This window comes from Lethenteron reissneri, chromosome 22 (assembly GCF_015708825.2).
Source record: "Lethenteron reissneri isolate LAM-NWPU_2019-01 chromosome 22, ASM1570882v1, whole genome shotgun sequence".
Classification (NCBI taxonomy): domain Eukaryota; kingdom Metazoa; phylum Chordata; class Hyperoartia; order Petromyzontiformes; family Petromyzontidae; genus Lethenteron; species Lethenteron reissneri.
Window position 1 is genome coordinate 7,700,571 of NC_083800.1, and position 27,878 is coordinate 7,728,448.

At 53.9% G+C, this 27,878-nt stretch overlaps 1 protein-coding gene across 1 annotated transcript; it reads right to left on the bottom strand.

Annotated features, from left to right (window-relative positions):
• Nucleotides 1-1,453: 1,453 nt before the first annotated feature.
• LOC133345591 (cytochrome P450 26B1-like) lies at nt 1,454-26,849 on the bottom strand. The gene is made up of 8 exons (XM_061556499.1): nt 26,557-26,849; nt 24,409-24,488; nt 20,413-20,777; nt 13,032-13,256; nt 10,903-11,178; nt 8,810-8,965; nt 5,683-5,991; nt 1,454-4,461 (listed from the first exon to the last, which is right to left on the bottom strand). Exons 3-8 carry the CDS (start codon nt 20,617-20,619, stop codon nt 4,045-4,047), a joined length of 1,590 nt encoding a protein of 529 aa, XP_061412483.1. The 5' UTR covers nt 20,620-20,777; nt 24,409-24,488; nt 26,557-26,849; the 3' UTR covers nt 1,454-4,044.
• Nucleotides 26,850-27,878: the final 1,029 nt, after the last annotated feature.

A 27,878-nucleotide genomic window follows, 5' to 3' on the forward strand; every position in this document is an offset into this window, starting at 1 on the left:
GAGCACACGGCCTCCTCCATCGCCCACTGCTCATTGAAGGCCGGCACGGCGTGGGTCAGCCGCGCCGCATGGCGGAACTCCAGCCCACACACCCTGGCTCCGACCAGAGCGCGGAAGATGCCCACGCTGCTGGCCGGACGTTTCCCCTCCAGGGCCACCTTCCTCGCCCTGTAAATGGCGAGCTTGGCGTAGTCGACGAGCACGTTGACCGGCCCCTTAAGATGTTGGGGTCCGTCGCCCTTTTGGTATCAAAAGATGAGGACCGTCGGGGAGAAGTGGAGGCTGAACCTTAGGAGGATGTTTTCTCCGCCGCACAAGACGACGAGCAAAAGTCGCCTAGACTGTTGCCACCCAAGCTGTACACCGCACCACGCATTCGCCGCTCGTTGAGTCACCGTCCTGCCATGCGCGCTCGCTGTGCGTTCGACGCGACCCCGTGAGCGTGGTGCTCGCTGCTCTTTGCCAATAACGACTGGGCTATATCCGGCCGACGTTTGCGTAACAAAGCCGGATTCTGCTGATGAGATACCCCCGAAGGCCGAAAGCCGTCCAGAGTTTCGTTGCTTACACAAACGTCGCTCGATTACATTCTGCCCCAAAAGCCAGTGATGAAATAGGGCTGATGGGCTGAAACATTTACATGCGGCGAGAGAGACTGGAGCGCGTTTGCTTTTGCGCGATAGAACGGTGTTGTTTCAAATTCACGTTATTCGTAAAGTCGCATTGAACGGAAAACGTTATCATACAAATGTAAGCTTCGATATAGGTCAGTCGTACATTATACAAATCATTCCAATCGACTAGAAGTGTCGACTATTTTTCTCCATTGGAACCTCATTTTCCAGTAAAAAATATGATAATTGGTTTTTTACCCTTTTATCTGGCAACAAAATTGACACCTTTTTACGAGGAGTCATGTTTGCATAGACCACAATACCTGCAGTCATAATGCAAACAAAAACACACAACTCTGATAATGTATGCACTTGTCTTTGAAGTTGATTGGTCCACACCCGAGACAGCTTTCCTTAGAGCCAAAAGGCGTCATCTGGTCCAACACCATGTGAAACTAGGCTCTAAGGAAAGCTGTCTCGGGTGTGGACCAATCAACTTCAAGGACAACGCATACATTATCAGAGTTGTGTTTTTTGTTTGCATTATGACTGCAGGTATTGTGGTCTATGCAAACATGACTCCTCGTAAAAAAAGACTGTTTTCTATTCGACTGGGCGGCGAAGCGTGAGGGTTGATCGGGCGACTCGCCCAGCGGGCACTCCTACAGCTTCTCAGGGCCACCGATTTCACTTCGTCGCGCTCAGATCAACAGCCACCGACTCGGACGTGACAACATTCGGGACACGCGGTTCATGACGATGAAGCTATCACAGTATCCGTCGTTGAGATCTGTCACACGTGCGCGCACACACACATTAAGGGAAGACGCACAAGCGTGTCATTACGTCGGGTTGTTTTTTTATTATTAAATAACATGATCCACAGCCGATGTTAATTAAATACGTTAGGGGGAACTTACGTTCAATATTGGCGTAAATGGACAGAAGGTGTGGGATGGGGGATGTCGGGGGGGGGGGAATACTTGAGAAACAAACACAGGGAGGGCACTAAATGTGCTCTATTTACAAACAACGAATGCAATGCCGTAATGACGAGGCCGCGAAGTACAAATATAGAAATCCATGGGTGCGCGCGTGTGTGTGTGATTTCTCATTAAGGCTATCTTGTAACGGACAACGCACGTGTCAGCTACCCGCGGAAATACTCGTCAGGATGCAGACTCAATACTGAAACAGACAGCGGTCTCAATAATAGCACGCAATAATTATAATACCGACAACAACAATAATACATCGTTTGGTTACAACTTATGATGATAGTGTCGACTACATGAAGTGCTAACGTATGTACAGGTTGGGTCATGCACGCAATGCAACGTGTCGAGACTGCTTCATCGCCCGTCTCGGTATGTCACTCGGTTCCGAAAGTCCTTGCGACGTTCCCTTTGCGGCTTTTGCTTTAAACCCAACGTGACCCCCCCCTCCCCCCACCGTGCCAACTTATCCTGCGTTTTTACAGCAGCGTTGGACATCATCATTAAGCGCTATACCGGATACTTATACAAAAATAAAATATTTTCCTTCAACTTTACCTGCCCCACCCCTCCCTCTCTATACATCTTATCGACGCGGCTACTGAAGGGCGATCTCGCGAGCACTTGCCAAGCGCCAGTGACACGAACGCGTCGACAGCGGATTACGGGCGCATCGCTACTCACGCGCGCGGAGGTGGAACGGTGTCGCGTCAGTGAGCCAGGCGCTGTTCGGAGCCTTTCGGTGCTGGCGGGTCGGCGTGGGGTGGAGTGGTGGTGGTGGTGGTGGGTCGGCGTGGGGTGGAGTGGTTGTGGGTCGGCGTGGGGTGGTGGTGGTGGTGGTAGTGAGTCGGCGTGGGGTGGAGTGGTGGTGGTGGTGGTTGTGGTGGGTCGGCGTGGGGTGGAGTGGTAGTGAGTCGGCGTGGGGTGGAGTGGTGGTGGTGGTGAGTCGGCGTGGGGTGGAGTGGTGGTGGTGGTGGTTGTGGGTTGATCTGCGGCTTCGGCAAACACGACGAGAGCGGCTCCTGGGGTCACGTGCTCTCGCCACAGCTGGCCTCCACTGGGGAGAGCTCTAGGGGAGCGTTCCTCTGACGGAGGGTGGTATTTTGGCCTATTCTTCCACGCTGGCCTAACGTCGTGGACGAGGTGGGAGTTTTCCCACACTTTACCCCACCGATGCACCGTGGAGCACTCGTTATTGCTGCTGGGTGGACATAGGCGGTGTGGAGGCAAGGGGGGGGGGGGTCAATCTAAGACACTTGGAACTGGTTGACCTCTTGACCTCTGGATCGTTCGTCCGGTTGCGCTGACCACGACACCGCGGCCACTGATAAAAGTGAATGGTAAAGTAACAGCAACAACAACAAACCCACTAACAAACTGACATTGGTTGTTTTTTTCTTACGTTAATTTCACCCCCCACCAGAGTGAATCTACGCGCGGGGAGCACGTGGACATTTGATTTCACGTCGGGACCCTCCGTGTCGCCTCTATCCCTACCCAATGCCGAACCCATCAATCGATCCACTGCTGGATGAAAGTCTCCCCCAAACCGCGACCTCCAAACCTACTCAGCCGATTGCGATGTCAACTAGAATGGCACATCCGGGCCCTCTCCGCCGCTTCGCGAATGGGCTTTCGAGGCTCGTTTTCAGGAGGGAACTGCTTGGGATGTCCGATGTTTAGAGCGGGATCCTACCAAAGGAGTAGCATTTACAGGCATATTCAGACCGTCACAACTACCCAACTCTTATTTAAGTAGGGGCAGACGTGCAGACACACAAACCAACCAGACGGACAGGCAGTGAGACAAACAACTGCAAATATGGACACCCAGAAAAATAGCGAAAAAGACGTGAAAGACAGCGAGGCAGACATAGTGAGAGAGACACACAGACGGACACACACCCACACACACACATATCCGAACTTGGGACAATTTGCATTATTATTCGTTATTAATCCACATACGGTGCAACCAGAGTGCCCTAATAAACCTAAAAAAATAACAAAGATCCCCCGTATAACCTTAACATACTGTTGGGGCAAGTGCTGTTAGCGAGCACCTATGAAGGCCAGCACGGCACACAAGAGGGTGGGTGGCCAACACCACGCCCGGCCGCCTTTGTCTCCCTGTGATGATGTTTACACATCGCACCAGGTACTCATTTGAGGCTGAATCGACCAAGCGGAGGCCCAGGACCGGTTCAGATAATCGTCACTGGTGCCGGTGGCCGTGAGCGGGAATCGAACTCGGGTCGCCGGGCTCGTAGCGCGGCACCCTCGCCGCTACGCCGCCACCCGCACCCACAGACACAGACACGCGCGCAAGGGGTACATAACACCTCAACACCATCTCTCCTCCGTCTCTCCGTCGTCTCCCCGCGTCACATCCCCCCGTCCGCCGTGACGCGGGAGGATCAGCCGAGCGGGAGGATTCACTCCCGTTCGGCGTCGCCGTCGCTCTCCGAAACCGCCGCCGCCGCCGCCGCCGGCTTCTTCTCGACCCCCTCGTCGGCGGGCAGGGCCTTGAAGCGCACGTGGAGTCCGTCCACCGGGTGGACGATGGGCACCGTCTGCATGCGCGGGTACTCGGCGCTCGCCAGCTCCCAGGTGCAGCCGCCGGCCAGCTCGACGGCCAGCACCTTGAGGATGAGCTTGGCGAGTTCCTTGCCCAGGCAGCTGCGCACGCCGCCGCCGAACGGCAGGTAGCTGAAGCGCTCCTTCGAGTCCTCGGCGCGCGTCGCGTCGAAGCGGTCGGGGTCGAAGTCGAGCGGCGAGCTGAAGGCCGGCGCCGTCTCGTGCGTGTCGCGGATGCTGTAGAGGACGCTCCAGCCCTTGGGGATCTGGCAGCCCTGCGGGGTGGGAGCAGGCCGGGTGACGGAGGGCAAATAGCGACGGTCAAGCGCGTGCATGTGGGCGCAGCGGTGGGCTGGGGGATGTTGACTACCTCGCCTGGTATACAGGAGGGCCGTGGGTTCAATCCCGACCTCGGACGATGCCTGCCGTATTTGGCTGCGATAAATGTCCACGCGATAATAAGCCGCTTCATTGAGCTATCATTTGTGGCAAGGTCGCTTCTGAAAGAGCTATATCGATCAGTAGGTCTTACCTGCTGCAATAAAAAAAAGTTTAATTGATAGAATGCGGTTGCATGTGTAGTTCGAAACGAGGCAATTGTATTAATTTATTTAGCAGGTAAGACCGACCTGGCCACAAATGATAGCTTAACGAAGTGGCTTATCACGCTCTAAACACGTGACGTTGATTCTAAATGTGGAGGGGAAAACCGGAGGGCCCTGGAGAAAAATCCACGCGACCACGGGGAGAAATCACGACCACCTGTATATCAGGCAAGGCAGATAATATCTCACCACCACTATCATCATCGTCATAATCAATCCACTGCCAGATGAAATGAAAGCCTCCCCATATCTGCCACCGCTTGTGACGCTCGTGCGATGCGCTTAGCGGCTGTCGTTCTCTCAGCACGGCGCGTGACAAGCGCCATGTGGTACGCACCGCCACAGTGGGGGGGGGGCGTGGGGGGTGTTGGTCACTTTTCACGATCAAGTTCAACTCTCCAAAGTCAGCTCCGACCTGCTCCCAGCCAGCCCTTCATTTCCCTCGGCCTTCGTTCTACTCGACTCGTGCAGCACTCAATCAACGAACCTGTAACAATCACCTGTGACCTGTAACAATGACCTGTGACCTGTAACAACTACCTGTGACCTGTAACAATGACCTGTGACCTGTAACAACTACCTGTGACCTGTAACAATGACCTGTGACCTGTAACAATGACCTGTGACCTGTTACAATTACCTGTGACCTGTAACAACGACCTATGACCTCTAACAATGACCTGTGACCTGTAACAACGACCTGTGACCTGTAACAATGACCTGTGACCTCTAACTATGACCTGTGACTTGTAACAACGATTCGGGGCCCGATCAACGCAGAGGTTTCAGAGGGGCCTGTAACCCCGGTGCCTCAAAAGTCAAAAGTTTGAGGGTAAACCCTTACCTCCCCCCCCCGGCCCGCCCCCCCCCCAGGCCCCACAGGGAACGAACCTCGAGCTCGAAGGTCTTGAGCGCCGTGCGGTATCCGCCGGACACGGGCGGCAGCAGCCGCAGCACCTCCTTGACGACGCAGTCGAGGTAGCGCAGGCCGACGAGGCGTCCGAGGGTGAGCAGCGGCCCCTCGGACGTTCCCGCCTCTGCCGGACCCCCGTTACCGCCGCCGCCGACGAGGCCGGCATCGGCGAGCTCCCGCCGCAGGCGCGCCAGCGCGTCGGGGTGCTTGAGCAGCTGGAGCACGAGGGACGTGCTGGCGCTCGCCGTGGTGGCGTGCGCGGCGAAGATCAGCTCCACGGCCGCTTCCTTTTTGCGTGTGCGTAGTAGAGCGTGTGCGGCGAGCGTACAGGGGGGTGAGCAGCGTGCCGAGCGGGTTGCATCTCTCGCTCGTGAAAACTCACGACAGCACTCGCGTGTGCGCTTGACATACGGACAGGCGCGTGTGCACTCGACATACGGACAGGCGCGTGTGCGCTCTACATACGAACGCGCGTGTGCGCTCGACATACTAACGCGCGCGTGTGCGCTCTACATACGAACGCGCGCGTGTACGCGTGATGAGCCCCACCGGCGGGCAAAGGGCTGCGTTGGCTGGCGATGATGACGGAAGTTTGTGTTGCCTCCGAAACGTCGTGATTTATTATTTTATTTCTATTATTACTTCTATTAATTTTATTTAAATTTTTTACCTACGTGACTTTACCGAAAAAAGCGTAAGAGTATGGCGATGATGTGTCACGAAACAATAAAAAAATTGTTCCTGGGTAGTTAGCTTTATTTTCTAATTGCTTATGCCTCAAACGGACAGAAACTGGCTATTATTATTATTTCCCACAAACTTTGCTTTTGTGACCAGGACACAAAAGCAAAGTTAATAATCCACTCCGTTAATAACACTGTGTAACAAATGTATTTATTTTTTCTTCCTGGGTAGTAAGTGTTGTTTCCTAATTGCTTATGCCTCAAAAGTACAGAAAATAGCTATTATTCCCCAAAAACTTTGCTTTTGTGACCAGGACAGTGATATTTAGAAATGTACCTATTTTCAATGAGAAAACGTGGTGTGTGCATTTGTGTCGTCATTCCTTCACATCAAGTCCTGGTCACAAAAGCAAAGTTCGTGGAGAATAATATCCATTTTCTGCACTTTTGATGCATAAGCAATTAGAAATAACACTTACTACCCACGAACAAAAATCGTGTTACATAGTGAATTATCTGAACCGGTCCTGTGCCTCCCTTCGGTTGACTCAGCCTCAAATGAATAACCAGGGGCGGTGAATAAATAAACATTGTCACTAGGGAGACAAAGCTGGCTGGGTGAGGAGCTGGCCAACCCCCCCTCCATCTTCCTGACCTCGTTTTCCATGTGTCGGCCTTCATAGGCGCTCGCCAGCAACAATGGCCCCAACAGTTTGCCAAGGCTATAGGGGAGATGTATTTGTCTTTGTATTTGTTCACATGCAGAGTGGGCGAAAACTTCGATGCAATTACACGAAGATGGAAGAGCCCGGTAAACGTGTCACGTTGGGCCAACGTTGAACCAACGTTGGCATTTTTCTTGGGGAGGCTAACAATATCACTGGTCAACACACTTTTTCTGCCATCAGGTATTCCAACGGTTTTAATGTAATTTTGGGGTGCTGATTCCAAATCTGGCATCAGTTTTTGTCTATCACATCAGGTTTTTGAGATATCAAATATTGCATTTTCAATAAAAACTGCAGAAGAAAAATATTAAATAAATGTGGATACTTACATAAAATGATATTATAAACACACTATCCTAAAAATACAGCACCATATTTTAACACTAAAGCAGTCACTGACTCGCAACAACTTGCAATCATAAGTGACAGAGTTAATTTTGGGTAAAATCAATGAAAATGGGGTATGCCGATAGCAAATCTGAGATCAGATTTGGAATCAGCACCCTGAAATTAGTCTAAAACAGCTGCAAAAGTCCAGGCCAGAATTTATTATTTTTTTTTGACCAGTGTAACACTAATTTGAACTTGTAAAGCGCCGCAGAGAATTCGCTCGCTCTCGTAGAGAGGAACAGAGTGACGACGACGACGACTCGGAGGTGCGGAGAGGAACCGGGGACGAGCGGGGGAATCCAGCGGTAGCCACGCGCTGGTGCCAAGGATTCAGCATCGTCATCACCCGAACCAACGCTCCTGCGCTCGCAGCGTGAGCAACACGTGCCCGACGTGTCGGTAACCGCGCGCCCACCCGCCTATCGCGTCTGCAAATCTCCCCGTTCACGCGACGCGCTTCAGCAGTGGTCGTGGACCACGCCATGAACCCTCCGCGGCACTGACCGGTCAGCTGACCGGTCAGCTGACCGGTCAGCTGACCAGGGTACCGCAACTGCCCCACCGCAAACAAAAAAACTCAAATGAATCCCACCGCGCATTGATTTTTTTTGCAAAAAAAACCACTATGGACCGGGATCAAAATAACGAAGCGAAGAGGCGAGCGAGATGGGAATGGAGTGCTTTTAGAAAGCTTAATTCTACCGTGATTATAATAAAGATTTCAAATGCACGTATTTACTCTTTTGGCGAGTGTCCCGCTACATTGGGGTTTTATTTTAAGATGTCAGCCAATTAATGGTGAGATGCTTATTATACAAGTGGGAGGAAACCAGAGCACCCAAAGAAAACTAATACTATCGTGCAAGGGAGCTGCACTCTATCCCCTGTACAGATGCAAACAGATGGCGATTTTGTCCACTTGCTGGTGCCACCTTCTGGCGAGTCAGGGTATGGCACCTCAACGCCCACAGGAAGGGATTTCACAACATTTGTGTGATTCCCAGAACCCTCGCCTCCGCAGTGCAGGATTACAAACCACGTGCATCGCCACCACCACCAGTGATGCCGAAAAGAAAACGTTTTCAATCACTGCACATTCCCGTTTTTGTGTTTTTAGTTTGTCATCCTTCCCCTGCGCCTCCGATCAGCACGGTTGTCTACGTACGATGCGAAAGAAGTTCAACGCACATAAGTACAGACGTCGGCAAGGAGAATCGAACTAAATCTGAGAGGCGGAGAGGCTCTGCGTGGCTGACAGGGATGACGACCGCCGCGGGTTTTGGAGAAGATCTGCGTCCTCTCACCTTCAGCTCCAGCATGGACATCTCCTTGCCATGCTCCTTGGCACTGCTGATGAGGATGTCCATGGCATCCTGGGACTCCTTGAGCTCCGGCCGCTCGCGCTTGTCGCGAAGGAGCTTGTCCAGGTAACCGTGCAACACCTTCCTGGCCTTGAGGCCCTGCGGCAGATGGGGGGGGGGGGACACAGAGTCAGGGTTGGATGATGAAGCCACTCTCATGCAGAGCAGCAAGTAAGCTAAAACGACTGAACTACATTTTATTTGACCAGGTAAGGCCCACTGAGCTGTATAGTTTGTTTTACAAGCGACCTGCCCACAAATGATAGCTCAACGAAGTGACTTGTCACGTAGAAATTTAGAGCAGACAAATGCTCTAAACGTGTGTTTCTAAATGTGGAGGGGAAAACCTGGAGGATCCAGAGAAAAATCCACGCGACCACGGGGAGGGAGACATGCAAACTTCAAATCTACAGACGTCCGGTTCTGGATCGAACCAATTACCTACTGCATATCAGGCACGGTAGTTCAAATTTCAATAATGAAACAAAACATACCAACGGTGGCTAAGTTGCGAAAATATTTTATCGAGATGCAACGTTCCATCTAACTGCTGCGGAACGAGCTGACTTCATCGCTCCATCTCCCGGGCGTGAGTCCCGGCCGCTGTCGTGAGGTCAAAGCGCGCAGGGTCCGCTCCACGTTGCGCCGCGAACCGAACCACGGTCGCACAGCGCGGGTAAATTTGCATCGATTGCAAACTTTAAATCCTGCAGACGGTTCTCGCCCTGAGTACGGGTGACAGAGGGGGAATATCTAAACCCACGGAGTAGTTTTCTTCTTCTTCTTCTGATAAATAGATATCTTTTTTTCACCTGCGGCTCATCGAACCAACACAAGATTCATTGACGGGGAAGGCTTGACCGGGCTTGACTGAATCGCGCAAGACTCGACACGGCACTCGGCTATTATTTAATCCCTTCTCGGTATGGGACAGCCAAAGGGCGATGAGCAAACTGAAATGAACTTTCAGGGTCTACACTTCTGCCGATGGCGGGGTTGACATACGAGTGAGAAAACGTGCGCCGTTCCTCTCTAGTCGACCACAAACACCCCCTTTAATCGTTAACGTATGTACGCATGTTGAACTTCTCTCGCACCGTACGTACTTAGACAACCGTGACAATTGGAGGTGCGGCGGGGGGGGGAAGGACAACAAACTAAACACAAACATTGACGATGACAATGAAAAAAAAGAACACATTCACGAAAATCACCGCGTTCATCGCTACACATCGCATCTTCATCAGCAGGCATGTTCTATCCACTGCCGGATGAATTCCACCCGTCTAGCTCCTGTCTGTGAGCCACGAGGCCGATCTCATCGCTCCGTCTCTACATTAGACACGTGTGTGTGTTGAACTTCTTTTGCGCCGTACGTAGCCAACCATGATAATAGAAGGTGCGGGATCATCGTCCCTTTGAGCGACGTGCACTGCCCGAGACCGCTCGTCGTTCTCGGCAGTCCGTCAACATGACGCCTCGCGCGTGTGCACGTCTTCTCGCGATGAACCCGTTCGCCATTGCGAAGTTGTAAGTGTACGTAAAATAAAGTAACTTCATCGGTACGTCCACCCCACCCCGGACAGGAGTCCACGGTGGGGTGGACAAATTCCGTGGTGGGGTGGACAGAAGTCGGGGGTGGGGTGGACAGAGTCCAAGTTGGGGTGGACAGATTCGAGGGTGGGGGGGGGGGGGACAGAGTCCGTGGTAGAGTGAACAGGAATCTGGGGTGGGGTGGACAGATCCTGTGGTGGGGTGGACAGATTCCGTGGTGGGGTGGACAGAAGTCGGGGGTGGGGTGGACAGAGTCCAAATTGGGGTGGACAGATTCGAGGGTGGGGGGGTGGACAGGAGTGCAGGTTGGGGTGGACAAAGTCCGTGGTGGGGTGGACAAAGCCCGTGGTGGGGTGGACAGATCCCGTGGTGGGGGCGGACAAATTCATCGTTGGGCTGGACATTAGTCCCGGGGTGTGCCCCACCGTGTCGCCACGCACGCACGCACGCGGGCCGCCCTCCTCCTCCTCTGTGCTCCTCACCTTGCGCAGGCCGCTGAAGGGCACGTCGAGCGGCAGTGAGAAGAAGTTCTCGACGAACTGCTCGAAGGCGTCGGCGAGCAGCGCCTCCTCGTGGGGCGCGATGCGCGAGCTCACCACCACGTGCAGCGCCACGCGGAACGTCAGCGTCTTGCACTCGGGGTACACCGTGACGACGCCGGGGCAGTCTCGCCAGCGCGACACGGCAGCGCGCACCATCTGCTGCACCTGCGGCAGGTAGCCCTCCAGCGCCGCGTGGCTGAACACCTGCGCCATCACCTGTAGGGAGGGTGGGCAGGGGGGGGGGGAGTTTAACGGCGGTGATGTTAGGGATTTCATAATCGTGTTCCGATTGTTAAACGCTCGTTATTTGGCTGATTACAATGGGCGATTGTTGGTGGCGGCTCATCGCGTGGCTGCTGCTGCTGCTGCCTTCCCACATTGTGCTATGAGCATCATCTTGTGATGATATGAAGACATTTCCATCCAAAGCTCTTTCAGCTAGCAGTGTATCAGCGCATGTCAGAGAAGGATCTTGGAAGGTAACATCACAGAACTAAGTCTGAATCTTCTTTAATAGGCCTATAAATACAGACCTGTCTTAATATGCCCTTCGTGCATTATTTGCTGCACGTAAAATTGTCGTTTTGTTTCATTCCCAGACCTGGAATAAGCCATTTTTAATGAGAACACAATTTTCAAAGGGGTGGTCTTTGTGCAGCCATTGATGATTGGGTTGAGACCATTATCTCACTAAACTTGAGAACCAGTTTAATCGCAGCTGGCTTAAATCCAGGTGTGACCCCAGTGACTCAGTGGTGCCAACTCAGAGCCCTAATCCCTCAGCCACATAGCCACCGTCACCTTGGCTCTAACTCATATCTTTATTGGCGCTGGTTCAATATCACCAACCCGTAATCCACCTGGGCACCGTCACCTTGACTCTAACTCATATCCTTAGTGGCGCTGCCTCGATGTCACTAATCCGTAATCCACCTGGGCACCTTCACCTGGATTCGAACCCAGGTCTTGGTGGTGCTGGCTCAATATCTCTAACCCCTAAACCACTCGATAACCTTCACACGGATTCGATTCCAGGATCTCTGTGGCACTGGCTCAGATCTCTGGCCTCTGAACCACGTATATTGCTTCTCGTCATCATCATCACCAGGGTGTGAATCACAAAGTCAAAACTTGCTCCTAGAATCTCCCTGGATTCTACGCTCGTGTACAAGGTACGCCTTACTAAAATAATCCAGGAATACGGCAACATATCTTCCTATAATCCTATGAACAGGTTTCTACCTACATAAATCTGTTCATAGAATGGGCGTGGCGTGGAAACGTTATTCTAGGGAGTTCCGACCGATATGACATGGTGGTTCTCAAGCCCTCACTGTTCACAAGCTAGGACAGACGAACTCTCCTCCGTGCCGTTCAGTGACCGATCTAGCCCCCCACCCCTCTCCCTCTCGCCACCCACCCCTCTCCCTAGATCGCGACTCAGTGCGGCAGCGGGGCAAAGAGCGTGGCCGCGAAGTTTTGAGGCAGCTCAAAGGTTTTGCGCGCGTGCCAAGCGGAGCGCCGGGTGGCTAAAACGCAGCGGAGTTTTATTTCATTTCATTTGGCACAGCAGGGAACACAACCTGGTGGTGCGTCTGTCGGGCATCACTGCCGCCGGTCAACCCATGGCACCTGGGGAGTCTGCCCCGTGAACCCTCCTCCTGCCCAGCAGCGGCGAGCCTTCGGACACCCTCACACGTCACAGCCCCGAGGTGCCACCTCGCCTGGCGCACAAAACATCGCCGCGTTTTGGCGTGCCTCCTGCAAGCCCGCACGCAGTGTCTGTTTTCCCGAGGGCCGCTCTCTCTCCCGTGGTCCAGAGGGGGTCCCCCCCCCCCCAAGGGGTCCATGGTCCAGAGGGAGAAATCGAAATGGGGGGGCCCCATTTCATTCCTTGCGCCACGACCACGCTTACATCGCTCAAGCCACCGCACGGAGTACAGCATTTACACATTGCGTCGCGACGCTAAGTGGCGGTGCGGGGTGAGACAGCGCATCCGCGGTGGACGCGGCCACGTCGTTGTGCGTACTTGGAGAGGGAGCTGGGGTGGTGGTGGTGGTGGCGTTACCTTGCGCTTGTTCCTGTGCGCGTCGCCCACGGACATGCCCAGGCTGTTGGCTCCCAGCAAGAGGCGGGTGCTGAGCGGCCACTGCGAGCTGACGAGCGCGTGCTCGCCCATGAGCACTCGACGCACGTTCTCGGCGCCCGTCACGCGCACCACGGGCCGTCCCAGCAGGTGCGTCTTGAACACGTTGCCGTAGCGCTCCCGGCGAGACGCGTGGAAACGTGAACCCTGCGCTCCACCACCACCACCATCACCCCCCCGCACACAAACACACGGTGAGTTAGCGGTGGTCGCGCAGCGGTTATAGCGTTACCCGGCGACCCGGGTTCTAATCCCGCTCAGCGGCGAGGCGTCGGTGACGATTGTCTGAGCAGCGTCCTGTTGGCTCGACTCGGACTCAAATGGGTACCTGGTGCGGTGGTGTGTCAACATCGCCAACGGGGAGACAAAGGCGGTCGTGGGAGCGGTAGCGTGGGTTCGTAGGGTGTGTCGCTCTGCGAAACCGGGCGACCCGAGTTCGAATCCCGCTCACGGCCAGCACCAGTGACGATTATCTGACCCGACTTTGGGTTAACGCCTAGGTCGACTCAGCCTCGAATGAGTACCTAGTGCGGTGTGTAAACATCGCTGCCAGGGAGACAAAGGCGGCCGGGCGTGGAACTGGCCACCCATCCTTTGAAGGCCGCGGCACGGCCGTCATCGGTGACCGCGAACAGCACTTGCCCCAACACTCTGTTAAAGTCTACGTGGGGGACCTTTGTCTTTGGAGCGGCAGTGCTTTGCGCAAACTGCGCCACAATCCAATGACCGGGTCTGGGCCCGGCCCTAGGTCGGTTAAGCCTCAAATTGAGTACCTTGTGCGACGGACGTGTAAACATCGCCACTATGAAGGAGACAAAGGCGGCCGGGCGTGGTTTCGAGGCGACCCAACCGATCTCATGCGCCGTAACATGGAACCTTTCTTGCAAGTTTAGTAAAATATGAGAATAGGTTTGACCCTTTCTGGCAATAAAGCAGTTGTGTTAAGGTGTTAAAAAATCTTAATGGCTGCATTCACCACACACAGTGCTTGCGGTTAACAAGCAAACAACAATAATTATATAGGGCATTGTCTTCGAAACTTTTAAGCTGTTCGCCTTATGGGACCTCCTTTGCCAGTACCAAAATATGAGAATAGTTTTTTCCACTTTTTTATGGCAACAAAAGGCGTCCTGGGGTCTAACACCGTTTAAGAACGAGGCTCAAAAAGAAAGCTGTCTCTGGTGCGGACCAATCAGTTTCAAAGACAATGCATCTTTTATTATTCTTATTTTTTCAGAGCATGTTTTTTTATTGTTTGCACATTCATCAAAATTGCGTGTGGGTTAATACAGACAGGATTCCTTGAAAAGGGGATTCTGTTTGGTGTGTTGACACCTTAACGCAAATGTTTTATTGCCAGAAAGGGTAAAACCTATTCGTAATTCTCATGCACCGTGTCGGCTCGCAAACAGCAACTTGTGGTGGTGTGTGTGTGGGGGTGTGTGTGGGTGTGTGTGGGTGTGTGGGTGTGTGTGTGTGTCTGTGTGTGTCTCTGTGGGGAGCGGTAGTGTAGCTGTTAGCGCGCTGCGCTATGAACCTGGCGACCCGGGTTTGATTCCCGCTCACGGCGATTATCTGAACCGGTCCTGGGCCTCCCCTAGGTCGACTCAGCCTTAAATGAATACCTGGTGCGGTGTGTAAACATCGCCACTGGGGAGACAAAGGCGGTCGGGCGTGGTCCTGGCCACCCACCCCCTCGTGTACCGTTCCGGCCTTCATAGGTGCTCGCTAACAGCACTTGCCCCAACAGTCTGTTAAGGCTATACGGGGGATCTTTGTCTATCTTTGTGGTTGGGTGTACAGCTGCGTGTAGGTTGGTGGATGTTTGCCTTATTGGTGGATGACGTGTCGAGAGAGACAGAGACGTGTGTGGATAGACAGGCCCTACGACGCGTGTGTGGGTGTGTCAGTGGGTGTTGTCAGCAGGGTGTGTGATTGTGTGTTTGGTGCGTGCTGCTGTGTGGGGGGAGCGGTGGCGGAGCGGTCAGCATCGCTGCGCAACGCACCCGGCGACCCGAGTTCGATTCGCCGCTCACGGCCACCAACACCCAGTGACGATGATCTGAACCGGTCCTGGGCCTCCCCAAGGTCGACTCAGCCTCAAATGAGTACATCGCCACTGGAGAGACAAAGGCTGCCGGGCGTGGTGTTGACCACCCACCCACCCCCTCGTGTGCCGTGCCGGCCTTCATAGGTGTCGGCTAACAGAACTTGCCCCAACAGTCTGTTACAGGCTATACGGGGGGAATCTTTGTCTTTGCCTTTGATAGTGTCAGGGTAACAACGCATACACATGCGTGTGTGCAATGTATCTATCTGGGCTGCACGTGTGTGTGTGTGCAATGTATCTATCTGGGTTGCACGTGTGTGTGTGTGCAATGTATCTATCTGGGTTGCACGTGTGTGTGTGTGCAATGTATCTATCTGGGTTGCACGTGTGTGTGTGTGCAATGTATCTATCTGGGTTGCACGTGTGTGTGTGTGCAATGTATCTTTCTGGGCTGCACGTGTGCGTGTGTGCAATGTATATATCTGGGCTGCACGTGTGTGTGTGTGCAATGTATCTATCTGGGTTGCACGTGTGTGTGTGTGTGCAATGTATATATCTGGGCTGCACGTGTGTGTGTGTGCAATGTATCTATCTCGGCTGCACGTGTGTGTGTGTGCAATGTATCTATCTGGGATGCACGTGTGTGTGTGTGCAATGTATATATCTGGGCTGCACGTGTGTGTGTGTGCAATGTATCTATCTGGGATGCACGTGTGTGTGTGTGCAATGTATCAATCTCGGCTGCACGTGTGTGTGTGTGCAATGTATCAATCTCGGCTGCACGTGTGTGTGTGTGCAATGTATCTATGTGGGCTGCACGTGTGCGTGTGTGCAATGTATATATCTGGGCTGCACGTGTGTGTGTGCAATGTATCTGGGCTGCACGTGTGTGTGTGTGCAATGTATCTATCTGGGCTGCACGTGTGTGTGTGCAATGTATCTGGGCTGCACGTGTGTGTGTGTGCAATGTATCTATCTGGGCCGCACGTGTGTGTGTGCAATGTATCTGGGCTGCACGTGTGTGCGTGTGTGCAATGTATCTATCTGGACTGCACGTGTGTGTGTGTGCAATGTATCTGGGCTGCACGTGTGTGTGTGCAATGTATCTTTCTGGGCTGCACGTGTGTGTGTGTGCAATGTATCTGGGCTGCACGTGTGTGCGTGTGTGCAATGTATCTATCTGGACTGCACGTGTGTGTGTGTGCAATGTATCTATCTGGGCTGCACGTGTGTGTGTGTGTGTGATGTATTTATCTGGGCTGCACGTGTGTGTGTGCAATGTATATATCTGGGCTGCACGTGTGTGTGTGTGATGTATCTATCTGGCTGCACGTGTGTGTGTGTGATGTATTTATCTCGGCTGCACGTGTGTGTGTGTGCAATGTATATATCTGGGCTGCACGTGTGTGTGTGTGATGTATCTATCTGGGCTGCACGTGTGTGTGTGTGATGTATTTATCTGGTCTGCACGTGTGTGTGTGTGCAATGTATCTATCTGGGTTGCACGTGTGTGTGTGTGCAATGTATCTATCTGGGTTGCACGTGTGTGTGTGTGATGTATTTATCTGGTCTACACGTGTGTGTGTGTGCAATGTATATATCTGGGCTGCACGTGTGTGTGTGTGATGTATTTATCTGGTCTACACGTGTGTGTGTGTGCAATGTATATATCTGGTCTGCACGTGTGTGTGTGCAATGTATATATCTGGGCTGCACGTGTGTGTGTGTGCAATGTATCTATCTGGGCTACACGTGTGTGTGTGTGCAATGTAGCTATCTGGGCTGCACGTGTGTGTGTGTGATGTATTTATCTGGTCTACACGTGTGTGTGTGTGCAATGTATATATCTGGGCTGCACGTGTGTGTGTGCAATGTATATATCTGGGCTGCACGTGTGTGTGTGTGTGCAATGTATCTATCTGGGCTGCACGTGTGCGTGTGTGCAATGTATCTATCTGGTCTACACGTGTGTGTGTGTACAATGTATCTATCTGGTCTGCACGTGTGTGTGTGTGCAATGTATCTATCTGGGCCGCACGTGTGTGCGTGTGCAATGTATCTATCTGGGTTGCACGTGTGTGTGTGTGTGCAATGTATTTATCTGGTCTGCACGTGTGTGTGTGTGCATTGTATTTATCTGGTCTGCACGTGTGTGTGTGTGCAATGTATTTATCTGGTCTGCACGTGTGTGTGTGTGCAATGTATCAATCTGGGCTGCACGTGTGTGTGTGTGCAATGTATTTATCTGGGCTGCACGTGTGTGTGCGTGTGCAATGTATCTATCTGGTCTGCACGTTGCAAGCGGCAGTACCAGCACGCGGTTACGAGACCCCGTCCGAGAGACAAAGACGGCCGGGCGTGTTCGCGCTGTCCACCCCACCCCAACAGTCTCCCACGCCTCTCTGAGTCTCTGTCGGTGTGTTGGGCCGCTCAAGGAGAGGAGGGGGGGGGGGCTCTGTGGACGTGCGTGCCGGGGAAATCGGTGGCGCAGCGGACATCGGCGGTGGCGATCACCCCCGTGGCGCGCTCCTAAAATCGCGACCGACTACGCCGCGTGGCACGGCACGCGGTGGACGGGGTGAGGGGGGGGGCTCTCATCCAGCAGCGGATTGACAAAATGTTGCTGAAGAATCATGGGGAGCAATCAACGGTGTCGACTTGCTGTTGCTGCCTCCTGCTGCGCCTGTGCATCGCGCACGGGGAGCGAAGGACGCGGACGAGATCGCCCTCCCGCGAGTGTCCGAGAGCCTCCAGGTCCCCAGAGTCACGGAGAAGCGCGGTCCTCACCGCCGACTCGATGTAGAAAGAACAAGAAGCAAACTGCTGCTGCTGCTGCCTAAAGTGTTACCATCATCGGCCGTGACCAATCCACTGCTGGACGACGACCTCCCTACCGACCCCCCCCCCCCTCCTCCTCCTCCCGAGCGGCCTCGCGATGCGGGGCACCTGCACGCGGGACGATTCGTCGTTGCGACGTCGTCCCGAGTCTCCGGCGAGGTGGCGCGCCGCGTCGACAAACATCGAATCCGCAGTCGACATATTCACCACTGTGGCCTTGGCGGCGTTCCAAGTGCGTGCGTGAGTGAGCGTGAGTGGGGAGCGTGAGAGAGCGTGAGTGAGTGAGTTAGTGGGGAGCGTGAGTGAGTGGGGAGAGAGCGTGAGTGAGCGGAGTGGGGAGCGTGAGAGAGCGTGAGTGAGTGAGTTAGTGGGGAGCGTGAGTGAGTGGGGAGAGAGCGTGAGTGAGCGGAGTGGGGAGCGTGAGAGAGCGTGAGTGAGTTAGTGGGGAGCGTGCGTTAGTGGGGAGCGTGAGTGAGTGGGGAGAGAGCGTGAGAGAGCGTGAGTGAGCGGAGTGGGGAGCGTGAGAGAGCGTGAGTGAGTGAGTTAGTGGGGAGCGTGAGTGAGTGGGGAGAGAGCGTGAGTGAGTGGGGAAAGAGCGTGAGAGAGCGTGAGTGAGCGGAGTGGGGAGCGTGAGTGAGTTAGTGGGGAGCGTGAGTGAGTGAGTGGGTATGTGAGTGAGTGAGGAGCGTGAGTGAGTCGGGAGCGTGAGTGAGTGGGGAGAGAGCGTGAGAGAGCGTGAGTGAGCGGAGTGGGGAGCGTGAGTGAGTTAGTGGGGAGCGTGAGTGAGTGAGTGGGTATGTGAGTGAGTGAGGAGCGTGAGTGAGTCGGGAGCGTGAGTGAGTGGGGAGAGAGCGTGAGAGAGCGTGAGTGAGCGGAGTGGGGAGCGTGAGTGAGTTAGTGGGGAGCGTGAGTGAGTGAGTGGGTATGTGAGTGAGTGAGGAGCGTGAGTGAGTCGGGAGCGTGAGTGAGTGGGGAGCGAGCGTCAGCGAGTGAGTGAGTGGGTAAGTGAGTGAGCGGAGTGGGGAGCGTGAGAGAGCGTGAGTGAGTGGGGAGCGTGAGTGAGTGGGGAGCGTGAGTGAGTGAGTAAGTGCGAGTGGGGAGCGAGCGTGAAAGAGCGTGAAAGAGCGTGAGTGAGTGGGGAGTGTGAGTAACTGTGAGTGGGGAGCGTGAGAGAGCGTGAGTCGGGAGCGTGAGTGAGAGAGCGTGAGTGAGTGAGTGGGGAGTGTGAGTGAGTGGGGAGCGAGCGAGCGTGAGTGAGTGTGAGTGGGGAGCGTGAGAGAGCGTGAGTGAGTGGGGAGCGTGAGTGAGTGGGGAGCGTGAGTGAGTGGGGAGCGTGAGCGAGTGTGAGTGAGTGAGTGTGGAGTGTGAGTGAGTGTGAGTGAGTGGGGAGTGTGAGTGAGTGGGGAGAGTGAGTGAGTGGGGAGTGTGAGTGAGTGTGAGTGGGGAGCGTGAGTGAGTGGGGAGAGAGCGTGAGTGGGGAGTGTGAGTGAGTGTGAGTGGGGAGCGTGAGTGAGTAGGGAGTGTGAGTGAGTGTGAGTGGGGAGTGTGAGTGAGTGAGTGGGTATGTGAGTGAGTGAGGAGCGTGAGTGAGTCGGGAGCGTGACTGAGTGGGGAGCGAGCGTCAGCGAGTGAGTGAGCGAGTGAGTGAGTGGGTAAGTGAGTGAGCGGAGTGGGGAGCGTGAGAGAGCGTGAGTGAGTGAGTTAGTGGGGAGCGTGAGTGAGTGGGGAGCGTGAGTGAGTGAGCGTGAGTGAGTGCGAGTGGGGAGCGAGCGTGAAAGAGCGTGAGAGCGTGAGTGAGTGGGGAGCGTGAGAGAGCGTGAGTGGGGAGCGTGAGTGAGAGAGCGTGAGTGAGTGGGGAGTGTGAGTGAGTGGGGAGCGAGCGAGCGTGAGTGAGTAGGGAGCGTGAGTGAGTGGGGAGTGTGAATGAGTGAGTGTGAGTGAGTGGGGAGCGAGCGTGAGTGAGTGGGGAGTGTGAGTGAGTGTGAGTGAGTGTGAGTGGGGAGCGTGAGAGAGCGTGAGTGAGTGAGTGGGGAGCGTGAGTGAGTGGGGAGCGTGAGCGAGTGTGAGTGAGTGAGTGTGGAGTGTGAGTGAGTGTGAGTGAGTGGGGAGTGTGAGTGAGTGAGTGGGGAGAGTGAGTGAGTGGGGAGTGTGAGTGAGTGTGAGTGGGGAGCGTGAGTGAGTGGGGAGAGAGCGTGAGTGGGGAGTGTGAGTGTGAGTGGGGAGCGTGAGTGAGTGGGGAGTGTGAGTGAGGGTGAGTGGGGAGTGTGAGTGAGTGAGTGGGGAGTGTGAGTGAGCGAGTGGGGAGCGAGCGTGGAGCGAGGAACGCGCGCATTAACGCAACAATCGAGCCGCGCGCGCGTCCGCAACTCATCCATCAACCCCGGCAACTCCCTCCTCCTCCTCCAGCCGCCTCACCTGCACCATCCAGTGGAACGTTTCTCCCACCACGGGGAAGCCCATGGAGCCTTTGGGCAGCGGCAGGGCGCTGCTCTTGTCTCGCCCCGCCGCCCAGCGGAGCCTCCACAGCTGCTGCACGACGGTGACGAGGAGCACGAGCGAGGCGAGGCACGCGGTGACGGTGCTCGCGGCCGACACCGCGTCGAGGCTGGGTAGCAGAAGCATCGCTCTTGCGCTCTTGCGCTCTCTCTCTCTCGCTCGCTCTCTGTCCTCTCCCTGCGGCGTCTCACGTCGCCGGTGCGCGCTGCGTCCCCTGCTCCGCGTCGGGCGCCACGGAGTTGAGTTGCCGGCGGGCGGGCGGTTGTTGAAGGTTGGTGGGGTTGCTTGGTGGTCGATCGGATCAGGCAAAGGCGACGGATGAGGAGGTGCGGAAGAGGGAGTTGGAGGGCGGGGGCGGGTGGGGGAGTTGGTTCGAATAGCACAACAGAACTACGGTCAATAAAGGAACACGCGCGTGATGTTGGTGGACAGGACGCGTCCTGGCGCGCGTACGACTTCGCGCACGGCGAAACGAGCGCGCGCGCATGCGGGGAAAGTTTCGAGGTTGTCGCCGTGAGTTTGGGATGAACGTCTCTGGGATGTCAAACTTTCGCGGGCGCTGCTAATTTTGCCGGTGCCGCTCTGCCATGAGACACGAGAGAGAGAGAGGTGGACACCGTGTTGTCATATGCGAGTGAGTGGTGGTGGGGGGGGGGGGGGGGGTTCGTCGAGGCAGGGGCTTGGTTTATATTGCACAGGGGGTCGGCGCTGCTGCCGCTGCCGCTGCTGCCGCCGCTTCCGTGAGTTGAGCGCAGTGCGCGTAGACAAGCTACGAGCCTCATGCTCGCGCCCGGGTTGCCGTCACACCGCGCACACCGAGGGGATTCCCCCGACTCGCCGTCAACATCGGGCACCATCAACTCGCATCGCTCGTCATCGTGCGCTGTTGTCGTTACCGCCAACGGCAGCAGCACGACCGACACCACCCCGTCAGCACCGTCATCGTCAGCACCACCCGCACCACCCAATCAGCACCATCATCGTCAGCACCACCCGCACCACCCAATCAGCACCATCATCGTCAGCACCACCCGCACCACCCCCACCAGCACCATCATCGTCAGCACCACCGACACCACCCCCACCAGTACCATCATCATCAGCACCACCGGCACCAGTACCATCATCGTCAGCACCACCGACACCAACGCACCATCATCGTCAGCACCACCGGCACCACCCCCACCAGCACCATCATCGTCAGCACCACCCGCACCAGTACCACGAGTGCCACCAGCTCACGCGCCACTCGCACCACTCAGCACTCTGACCGTCTTCACGAACACTCGCGACCGGCATGGCAATCGTCACCAGCGGCGTCACCGCCACCGTCGTCACCGCCACCACTCTCACTCTTAACACAGCGCCAGCAGCAGCAGCGGCACCACCACCACTGCCAACAACGCAGCACACATCGCAGTCCGCGCCACCCGCAAGCCGGAGCCAGGAATGAAATGGAATAGCCCTATAGACTGTCAACTTGGAGAGTCTCTACTGCAGCAGCGGCAGCAGCAGCGGCAGCAGCAGCAGCGGTGCCAAGCGGGGCTCCAGGGTTGCACGGACAGAGAGATCGGCAACTCTCCGGCTGCACCCGGCGTGTCGAAGTCGCGCGTTTATCAGCTCGCGTCTGCGTGTGACTTGGAGCGCGCGGCGAGATCGTGCGCCCGGATTGCATCATGTATGTACGAACTGTATGTATGTATGTTGAACTTCTTTCGCGCCGTGCTAATCGGAGGTGCTGGAGGAGGTGGGGTGGGGGAGGCAAGAAGCGGTGCAATAAAGCAGCGCTCGTCGGATCTGATTTATGTGTCTACAGAAATATACGTTTGTTCATTTAGACTTTAGTTAACGCCAACTCGAGTTCATTATGTGTGTGTACACGCACGCGCGCACGTACAACTGGTGACAGCACTTTTGCAGTGACTGTGCGCGCTCTATGCGCGATGTGGGCGCTTTTCTCGGAGCGAACTTTTCGAGTTTGTGTGTGTGTGTGCGTAAAACGAACGAGGCGTGTGTTGCTTGTACGCACGGACACACGCGCCGTCCTCGTTCATCGCACACGCGCGCGCACGGCCACGCGATGAACATCGGATCGACGGATTGTGTCCGTTGCAATCGTAGCCTCGGTTGCGCACGAGGCTGCCTGCGGTGGAGCGATCGTGTTGAGTGGAAGAAAGGCGAACGAGGCGGACGTGTCCTCGGCGTGCCGAGTCACGGCTGTCCCCCCCCCCCATGCCTTGCGCGTGCATCACGAGCGAAGAGCAGCAGCAACAGCAACAACAGCAGCAACAGCAGCAACAGCAGCAGCAACAACAGCAGCAGCAACAGCAGCAGAAACAGCAGCAACAGCAGCAGCAACAGCAGCAACAGCAGCAGCAACAGCAGCAACAGCAGCAGCAACAACAGCAGCAGCAACAGCAGCAGAAACAGCAGCAACAGCAGCAGCAACAGCAGCAACAGCAGCAGCAACAGCAGCAGCAGCAACAACAGCAAGAGCAGCAGCAACAGCAGCAGCAACAGCAGCAGCAAAACGGCTCGAGATTCCGACGCGCGCGGCCTGCATCTCGGCGCTTAGCGATCACGGTGAGACGATCCTTAAGCCCGCATTTCGGCGGAACGCCGCGTGGGAAAGAGTAAAGGGGGGGAGGGAGAAGCGAAAGAACATCAATCCGTGTTTTGTTGTTGTTGTTGGGTGTTTTAATCAGAAAACCAAACAGTACCACCTAGCGGCCGCAGACTCACCTAGTCGGCTCACTCTTCCCGCCGCGTACCAAAGACGCACGGACGGGCAGACAAACGCGTCGCCCGCTTGCTTGCTTACTTAATCGCTGCGGTCAAACGCGCGCGCTTCGCACTGCGGGTAGGTGCGGGGCGAGGGGGTGGTGTCAAGGAGAGACGCGAGATTTGCCGAGCAAGACGGAGGCTCGCGAAGTGGTGGACCTGTGGCTGCAACGCGGATGGACGATGTCGACGATTTCGCCGGCTCGCAGAGCGGAGGAGTTTGCTCGCTCTCGGCTGAGATGTTGAGCGGCGTGGCATCGATCATTAAGCCCGTGGTCGTTTGATGCGGATGTGACTGCGATGATGCGCGATTTGCTTTTGAAAAGGTAAGTAAGGTGGTTGGTTGATTGTCTTGCACAGACTCGCAGAGGATCTCGGTGCTTGGGTTGTGTTGGCGGTGTGATGTTTCTCTCGCTCTCTCTCTCTCTCAAGTGTTGACGTATGTTACGTGTTTTGCGTAAAGTCAATTGAGAAGTTAAAGTGAATGCCCTCTCTCACCACCTGCTGCAAAGTTCGTAACCACTTCCCTCTTTTTAAATGTCAGCGTGTTGACAAAAGTAGCGATCGTTTGTACAATGCATTAAAGGGGAAGATGCGATTTTTTTTTGCCAAAATTATTAGCAATCAAAATACGGAAAACTTTTTTTTCGGAAGTTTGATAAGAAAATAAAACTGATTCAGTTAAGTCCATCGGTTTTCACGCACATAAAGTTCATCAAGCGGGTGTTTTGTTGTTTGTTTAGTTACTAAAATAAATCATCATCATCATCGACCCTTGGAAACATTCACAACTTTGTCTCGCTCACGAGACGGACACTCGAGCCAGTTACCACTTTTGAAAAGCCATCAGCGCTCTACGTGATATCAAATAAAAAACACACAAACAAGACACTCGCAAATTAATAGCACGGTAATTGTCTCGGAATTGCGGGCTGTTTGACCATGCGGGTTGGTTGAAGCATACATAATCGTAGAATCAGGCAATACATTGGAACTTTTTTGTTTTATTTTTAACGAATCAAAATGTTGTACAATAAAGAAAAGCTGAGCATGATAATTATAATGTCTAATGGGCGTGCGCTGGGCAAGCTGTGTTTTAAGTCGAATGCAACAATGACAGAGGGATGGACTCACTTGGTAAAGGTTGAGCGAAGAGAGAGAGAGCTCGCTTCAAAGTTGGTGGTGGTGGTGGTGATGATAGCTCTGTCTCGTCCCTGCTTGCATGGACAGACCAAGTTGGCTCCTGCCATCACTTTTATAAAGCAAATCACCATGGAAACACCTACTAGTATGACGTGCCTTATCCTGCATATATATACTCACACACACACATGCACGCACACACGCACACGCCGACACACATACATACACAGCGAAGGTATAACCACCAACCCCTCCCATCCACCACCACCACTTTCCCAACACGCCATTGCCTCCACCACCGGCACCATCCGCGTCCTCCCACCCACGTACTCCACCAGACTCCATCACCTCCTCCCCTCCACCACCACCACCACCACCTTCCCGATACACAATCGCTTCCATCACCACTCCACCACCCTCCCCTCCCACCACCCACCCACCCACCACTACCACCACCACCACAACTACCTCCCCCCCCCACCACCCTCAATACTCCACCCACCACCCCCGCCTCCTCCTCCTCCCCCACCTTCCCCCCCTCCACTGACACTGCCATGTGCGGTTCACTCAAGCCTTGTGAGGTCGCTAAGCGGTGCAGGCGATTAGTGTCCAACGTTTGCGAGGAGTCGATTGAGATCGCTGCTACTTCTGCCGCTGCCGCCGCTGCTGCTGCTACACTTCGACCAAATGCGGTCTGTTTGTGCGTGCAGGAGCGGTGGCGCGGCGGTTAGCGCACTGCGCTTTGGAACCCGGCGAATATCGATTCCTGGCCGCGGATTAAAAAAAAAAAATCAGTGGCGAGTTATATCAGGTATCAAGCGTTCCTGCGTCCTCGCTAGGTCGACTCAGCATGAAATAGGTCGGCTAGCTGGTGCTGTATGTATATATCAGCACCGGGGAGACAAAGGCGGACGGGCGTGGGGCTAGGCACAGCACCACCGCCACGCAACCCTCCTCGCTCCGGCCTTGACAGTAGTTTTCCCCAACAGTCTGGACACGGCTATTCTGTATGGTTGGAATATTTGTTTTTAATTGCACATATATACACACCGCGTATATGTACATTGATAATTATCTATTATTCTGTATACATTCACACGCGTATGCTATATTCGCAATTCAACGGTAACGGAATTACAACGTTAAATGGCTTGGCTCTCCGACACGCCGGCGTGCTGTACGAGTGACGAATTGGCCACGTTCCGTTTACGTGACGACCCTCACTAGTTGGCCGTGTCGGGTGGTGGCGGCTTTTAACGACAAAAAACCCTCGAAATGATGAGAGCCCATTTATCACTCGCCGCTTATCCTCACTCGTACGGCCTGCGTCCACTCGCGGTAATTCCGTGACCGTGAAATCGCGACCGCACGCACCGCGCACGCCAACCGAAGGTGCCGTTTGATGACATCGAGAGTCAGAGCGGTGGCGCGAGTGGACAGGGCGCCCTGCGCTATGAACCCGGCGGCAACCGGGGAGTTGTATTCGCGGCCACGGCTAACATCAGTGGCGAGTGATCTAACTCGACCGACTCTTGGTTTCATCCACCCCCTCCACCCATTCTACAACCCGCACTGAGATTGCGTGGTGAAGTATGGTCAAACAAACCCCCTGACCCACGCGGCGTGGGGAGGCCTTCATCCAGCAGCGGATTGACAACCGGCCGTAGGCTGATGTATTATTTATTGCATTGAAAGGAATTCCTGAGTCTTAAGGCTCTAAATTTCGATTTAAAGCTTTCGTGACTGCATGGATTCATCTTCTTGGTTCTTTCGGTAAAGTCACGTAGAATAGAAATAATAAAATAATAAAAATAAAACATAATAAAATAATTTTCACGACGTTTCGGCCACAACGCAAGCAGCCGTCCTCAGGTGAAGAACAGTCTGTCGATAAGTCTGTCGAGTCTGAATGACACGTCCTGGGCTTGGAGCGTCTATTTAAGCTTAAGGCTCTGTGGAGATAATTTAGACATGCCTATACTTGGGCACTATTGTCCAACGATGCATGAACGCATTAATTAATGCGTAATATCAGCTCAATATTCCATCAGCCATGATCAATCAATTGCTGGATGTAAATTGGCATCCCCCAGCCGACGCCGTCACTCACGACACAACCAACAATCCACCTCAACAGACCTGCACCACGAGTCCCAAATCGCCGCTCCGTCTCCCCCCCGTGCCGACGTCCTCTCCGGCACGTTCCACGCCTTGTGGCTGCCATGCCGTCATTGATCTCGACCATCGGCCGTCTAGGGTGAACTTCTCCTGAAAAATCCGTCAAGAACGCCGTTTGCGGGGAGCGACTGAAAATACACTGGGAAACGAATGTGTAACAGGCGACGTTTCGGGCAATGGGCCTTCTTCATAGCAGGTGCTGCGACGAACGTGTTTGAGTCGCTGTTTATTTATTTGTGCTCGTGCACCACTGGACAACACACCGGAAGAACTACACAGTTCACGTTGCATCAAAAAAGCACAGCACATTATAAAGGACTCTTCTCACCCTGGACACTCACTGTTTGAGCTGTTGCCATCAGGCAGACGATTCAGATCAGTCAAAACAAGGACAAACAGATTCAAACAGAGCTTTTATCCTACAGCGATCACCAAACTCAATAATGCTAATTAATTATTAAGTAATAGTGTTTACAATTGACTGTGAAATAGAGATGTGCAATGACAAATGTAACCTTATGTGGGTATGTGGGTATACTTGGGCTGTTTTTATATATAGTATAAATTGATTATCTTTCATTTAATTTTATTTTTATTTTCTTGTTTTATTTAATTTAAATTATGAATGATGCCCTGACTGGTGAGCATTTTAAATTTCGTTGTACTGGTGACAATGACAATAAACGATCTATCTATCTAGGCCGCAAACCAGCATTAGCCGCTTTGTTGACTTTCCTGAGCACTTTGAGTGACGTCGTTCTTCTTAGAACGTTCCCTGGCCCACGTGGTCCCCATCTCCGTGTCTCCCTCCTGCTATTGCGAGTATCGCTTTGGTCTCTCCGTGAGTCGTTCGTGTGTACGTCACGTTGAACTTCTTTCGCGCCGTATGTGGCACACCTTTTCCAGTTTTGTTCCGTTTTCTTAGTTAATTACCGTGTGTATGTATATTCGATATGTTGACGGACGCGTGCATGTATGAAACATATGTTAATGGCCGTGTGTATGATCCATATACTAATGACCGCGCGTGTGTGTGATACATATGTTAATTAAGGTGTGCATGTACAATCAATATGTGTATTCACGTATTTATGATCCATATATTAATTACCGCGTGTATGTCAGATCTATATGTTAATGATCGCATACATGTATGATCCATATGTTAATTGCGACATGCATATATGATTCATATGTCAGACATCGCATACATATATGATACATATGCTAATTACGACATACATGCATGACCCGCATGCTAATTAGCGCATGCATGTATGATA

Bases quoted from the DNA above. Each gene is read 5' to 3' on its own strand.
- LOC133345591 (XM_061556499.1), bottom strand. From the start codon at position 20,619: ATGCTTCTGCTACCCAGCCTCGACGCGGTGTCGGCCGCGAGCACCGTC. The intron at 13,257-20,412 runs GTGAGGCGGCTG...GGTGGAGCGCAG, and splicing joins CGTTCCACTGGATGGTGCAG to GGTTCACGTTTCCACGCGTC. The intron at 11,179-13,031 runs GTAACGCCACCA...CCCTCCCTACAG, and splicing joins CGCACAGGAACAAGCGCAAG to GTGATGGCGCAGGTGTTCAG.